This window comes from Symphalangus syndactylus, chromosome 15 (genome assembly GCF_028878055.3).
Source record: "Symphalangus syndactylus isolate Jambi chromosome 15, NHGRI_mSymSyn1-v2.1_pri, whole genome shotgun sequence".
Lineage (NCBI taxonomy): Eukaryota > Metazoa > Chordata > Mammalia > Primates > Hylobatidae > Symphalangus > Symphalangus syndactylus.
The window spans coordinates 22,879,642-22,885,084 of record NC_072437.2 but is presented as its reverse complement, the minus strand read 5'-3'; the positions used below and the strand labels follow the sequence as shown (position 1 = coordinate 22,885,084).

Below are 5,443 nucleotides of genomic sequence, written 5' to 3'. Positions count from 1 at the left end.
CTCACTCTGTCACCCAAAGCTGGAGTACAGTAGTACAATCTTGGCTCACTGCAACCTCTGCCTCTGGGTTCAATCAATTCTGCTGCCTCAGCCTCCCACATAGCTAGGATTAGAGGCATGCCACCACACCTGGCTGATATTTGTATTTTAGTAGAGATTGGGTTTTGCCGTGTTGGCCAGGCTGGTCTCAAACTCCTGACCTCAAGGGATCTGCCTGCCTTGGCCTCCCAAAGTGTTGGGATTACAGGCATGAGCCACCGCACCCAGCCAAGGGTGTAGCCTTTTAATAATTGATATTAAGTTAACACCATTGCTCATCCTTTTATTCCCAACTTTTCTGCTCCACTTTGTTTCACATGTTTCTTGTATACAACAGATAGTTGGGTCTTACCTAGTAATTCAATCAGTCTTTTTATTGTTATCAGGTGAGATTAACCCACCTCTATAAACGTGGAAGGTAAGTTTGGTCTTAGTTCTGTCATCCTATTTTGTTACATTTTTAATATTTTCGTTGCCTAAAAAATACTTTCTATAAGCTGTGATTTCTTTATAGTTTTGGTGTATGTGCTGTTTCATTTTGTTTTGTCTTGCTTTTGATACAGGGTCTGCTCTGTTACCCAGGCTGGAGTACACTGGAGTGATCATAGCTCACTGTAGCCTCAAACTCCTAGGCTCAAGGGATCCTCCCACCTCAGCCTCCCAAGTAGCTAGGACTACAGGTGGGCACCACCACACCTGGCTAATTTTTTATATTTGTAGAGATAGGGTCTCATTATGTTGCCCAGACTGGTCTTGAACTCCTGGCCTCAAGTGATCCTCCTGCCTCGGCCTGCCTAAGCCCTAGTGTTACAAGCACGAACTACCACACTTGGCCTGGTGTGGTTTTTATGATAATTGGAAAATCTGGTGGCTTCGTTCTAATGTTTACATTTATAATTTCACCTTGTTTTTGTTATTTTGTGTTTTTCTATTTTCTGGTAGCTAATACATGAACATGGTACAAATTTTAAAAGGTATAAGAATATACATTGAAAAATATGTCTTGGCTGGGCACAGAGACTCACACCTGTAATCCCAGCACTTTGGAAGGCTAAGGCAGGAGGATCACTTAAGCTCAGGAGTTCGAGACCAGCCTGGACAACATAGGGAGACCTCATCTCTACAAAAAATAAACAAAAAATTAGCCAGGAGTGGTGGCATGAGCCTTGTAGTCCCAGCTACTCGGGAGGCTGAGGTGGGAGGATTGCCTGAGCCCTGGAGGTCGAGGCTGCAGTGAACTGAGATTGCACCACTGCACTCCAGCCTGGATGACAGAGCAAGACTCTGTCTCAAAGCAAAAGACAAATATGTTTCTCCTGTCTTCCCAGGTACCCATTCTCCATCTTAGAGGCATTTATTTTTACAAAGTTTTTGATAGCTATAATTATTTAATACTTAATCATCTATTTTTAGACAGTATGAATTACTCCAATTACGAACAATAATGTTAGTATATTTCTTTTGTTTCTACATCCCCATTTATCTGATTTTTGTTTATTATCTTTTTTAGTATTTACTTTTATCCTTAAATATATTTGCCATCTATTATTTTTATACCAGATTTCAATGATTTCTTGTATCTCAATCTCTAACTATTAAATCATAGTACTGGCCGGGCGCGGTGGCTCATGCCTGTAATCCCAGCACTTTGGGAGGCCGAGGCGGGGCGGATCACGAGATCAGGAGATCAAGACCACGGTGAAACCTCATCTCTACTAAAAAATACAAAAAAATTAGCCAGGTGCAGTGGCGGGCGCCTGTAGTCCCAGCTTCTCCGGAGGCTGAGGCAGGAGAATGGCATGAACCCAGGAGGCAGAGCTTGCAGTGAGCCAAGATCGCGCCACTCCACTCCAGCCTGGGCCACAGAGCCATCTCAAGAAAAAAAAAAAACAAAAACATAGTACTTAGGTCACCTCATACCTTCTCACTATCTCACCCTCCAAAATTTTAATAGCGACATCACTTCTACATCATCAGAATTTATAGATTTAACTTTTCATCCTCAACCATAGCATGAGATCTGTTTTGGTCTTAATCCTGCCAGTAGAATTGATGTTATACTGCAATTTTTTCATTGAGCTTTTATTTGGCTGAAGTTTGTCTATGGTAGTTTCTTTAAGAAGGGCTCACTTTTTTACCAAGGACCCGCTAACATGGGCCGCTTTCGCACCAAAACCGTGAAGAAGGCGGCCCGAGTCATCACAGAAAAGTACTACACGTGGGGAAAGGATTCCCTATTTAATAAATGGTGCTGGGAAAACTGGCTAGCCATATGTAGAAAGCTGAAACTGGATCCCTTCCTTACACCTTATACAAAAATTAATTCAAGATGGATTAAAGACTTATATGTTAGACCTAAAACCATTAAAATCTTACAAGAAAACCTAGGCAATACCATTCAGGACATAGGCGTGGGCAAGGACTTTATGTCTAAAACACCAAAAGCAATGGCAACAAAAGCCAAAATTGACAAATGGGATCTAATTAAACTAAAGAGCTTCTGCACAGCAAAAGAAACTACCATCAGAGTGAACAGGCAACCTACAGAATGGGAGAACATTTTTGCAACCTACTCATCTGACAAAGGGCTAATATCCAGAATCTACAATGAACTCAAACATCTTTACAAGAAAAAAACAAACAACCCCATCAAAAAGTGGGCAAAGGACATGAACAGACACTTCTCAAAAGAAGACATTTATGCAGCCAAAAAACACAGAAGAAATGCTCATCATCACTGGCCATCAGAGAAATGCAAATCAAAACCACAGTGAGATACCATCTCACACCAGTTAGAATGGCCATCATTAAAAAATCAGGAAACAACAGGTGCTGGAGAGGATGTGGAGAAATAGGAACACTTTTACACTGTTGGTGGGACTGTAAACTAGTTCAACCATTGTGGAAGTCAGTGTGGCGATTCCTCAGGGATCTCGAACTAGAAATACCATTTGACCCAGCCATCCCATTACTGGGTATATACCCAAAGGACTATAAATCATGCTGCTATAAAGACACATGCACACGTATGTTTATTGCGGCACTATTCACAATAGCAAAGAGTTGGAACCAACCCAAATGTCCAACAACGATAGACTGGATTAAGAAAATGTGGCACATATACACCATGGAATACTATGCAGCCATAAAAAAGGATGAGTTCATATCCTTTGCAGGGACATGGATGAAACTGGAAAACATCATTCTCAGTAAACTATCGCAAGGACAAAAAACCAAACACCGCATGTTCTCACTCATAGGTGGGAATTGAACAATGAGAACTCATGGACACAGGAAGGGGAACATCACACTCCGGGGACTGTTGTGGGGTTGGGGGAGGGGGGAGGGACAGCATGAGGAGATATACCTAATGCTAAATGACGAGTTAATGGGTGCAGTTTGTTACATATGCAGGGTGCATATGTAACAAACCTGCACATTGTGCACATGTACCCTAAAACCTAAAGTATAATAATAAAAAAAAAAAGAAAAGTACTACACGCACCTGGGCAACGACTTCCACACAAACAAGCGCGTGTGCGAGGAGATCGCCATTATCCCCAGCAAAAAGCTCCGCAACAAGATAGCAGGCTATGTCACGCATCTGATGAAGCAGATTCAGAGAGGCCCAGTAAGAGGTATCTCCATCAAGCTGCAGGAGGAGGAGAGAGAAAGGAGAGACAATTATGTTCCTGAGGTCTCAGCCTTGGATCAGGAGATAATTGAAGTAGATCCTGACACTAAGGAAATGTTGAAGCTTTTGGACTTCGGCAGTCTGTCCAACCTTCAGGTCACTCAGCCTACAGTTGGGATGAACTTCAAAACGCCTCGGGGACCTGTTTGAATTTTTTCTGTAGTGCTGTATTATTTTCAATAAATCTGGGACAACAAAAAAAAAAAAAAAAAAAAGAAGGGCTCATAGAAGCTATAGTCCTTAGGCTGGGTGTGGTGGCTCATGCCTGTAATCCCAGCACTTTGGGAGGTCAAGGCAGGCGGATCACAACATCCGGAGTTTGAGACCAGCCTGGCCAACATAGTGAAACCCCATCTCTACAAAAATGCAAAAATTAGCCAGGTATGGTAGCACACTTCTGTAGTCCCAGTTACTCAGGAGGCTGAAGCAGAAGAATCGCTTGAACCTGGGAGGTGGAGGTTGTGGTGAGCCAAGATCATGCCACTGCACTACAGCCTGGGCAACAGAGCAAGACTCCGTCTCAAAAAAAAAAAAAAAAAAAAGAAGAAGAAGCTATAGTGCTATAGTGCTTGCATCCTGGGTGACTAAAAAATATTTGTATGGAGGCCGAGTGCAGTAGCTCACGCCCGTAATCCCAGCACTTTGGGAGGCTGAGGCAGGTGGATAGCTTGAGGCCAGGAGTTAAAGACCAGCCTGGACAACAAGGTGAAACCCCTTCTCTACCCAAAATACAAAAATTAGCTGGGTGTGGTGGCACACGCCTAAAATCCCAGCTACTCACAAGGCTAAGACACAAGAATCACTAGAACCTGGGAGGCAGAGGTTGCAGTGAGCTGAGATCACACCACTGCAATCCAACCTAGGTGACAGAGTAAGACTCTGTATTAAAAAAAAAAAAAATGTATATTGCCTTTATATTGGAAAATTTTAGCTAGGTTTTAAAAAAAGTTTGTCACACTCTCTTTCTCTAAAGCTTTGTGAGCAAAGCTCCATTGTTTTCTAACATTGGATGTTTCCTGAAGAGTCAGAGGCCAATCTTACGTTTCCCCCTTAAAGGTGGCTCAAGAATCTCCTCCCCACCAAAATGCCAAGGTCTCTGGCTTCACTTTTGTAGACTTATAACTTTACCAGATGTTACTGCTGTTGATTAGTCTGTATCAATTTTTTCAATAAGATGGATCCCTTCAAACTGCAGATTCATGTCTTCTATTTCTACTAAATAAATATCTGGAATTTTTTTCTAATTTTCTGAGACAACTGCACATTCAAATTTCTTTTTACTCCTGGAAATGTTTATTAAACATATAAAATATCTTTTTTTTTTTTTTTTTTGAGACAGACTCTGTTGCCCAGGCTGGAGTGCAGTGGTGTGATCTCAGCTTACTGCAACTTCCACCTCCCAGCTTCAAGCAACCCTACTGCCTCAGCTATCGGTGTATCTGGGACTACAGGCATGTGTCACCACACTTGGTTAATTTTTTTTTTTTTTTTAACTAGAGACAGGGTTTCACCATGTTGATCAGGCTGGTCTCCAACTCCTGGCCTCAAGTGATCCGCCCACCTCAGCCTCCCAAAGTGCTGGGATTACACTGCGCCCAGCCTTAACATTTAAATGTCTTCCAATTTTTTTTTGTTCCATTGTTTTCTCTTTGTCATGTACACCTCTTATGCATATATTAAACATCTTTTGTCTTTCATAGATCAGTTTCT

At 42.1% G+C, this 5,443-nt stretch overlaps 1 protein-coding gene across 1 annotated transcript; it reads left to right on the top strand.

Moving 5' to 3' along the window:
• Nucleotides 1-2,177: 2,177 nt before the first annotated feature.
• Nucleotides 2,178-3,962, top strand: LOC129464169 (small ribosomal subunit protein eS17-like). The gene is made up of 3 exons (XM_055245257.2): nt 2,178-2,248; nt 2,567; nt 3,533-3,962. Exons 1-3 carry the CDS (start codon nt 2,193-2,195, stop codon nt 3,881-3,883), a joined length of 408 nt encoding a protein of 135 aa, XP_055101232.1. The 5' UTR covers nt 2,178-2,192; the 3' UTR covers nt 3,884-3,962.
• The last annotated feature ends 1,481 nt before the right edge of the window (nt 3,963-5,443 follow it).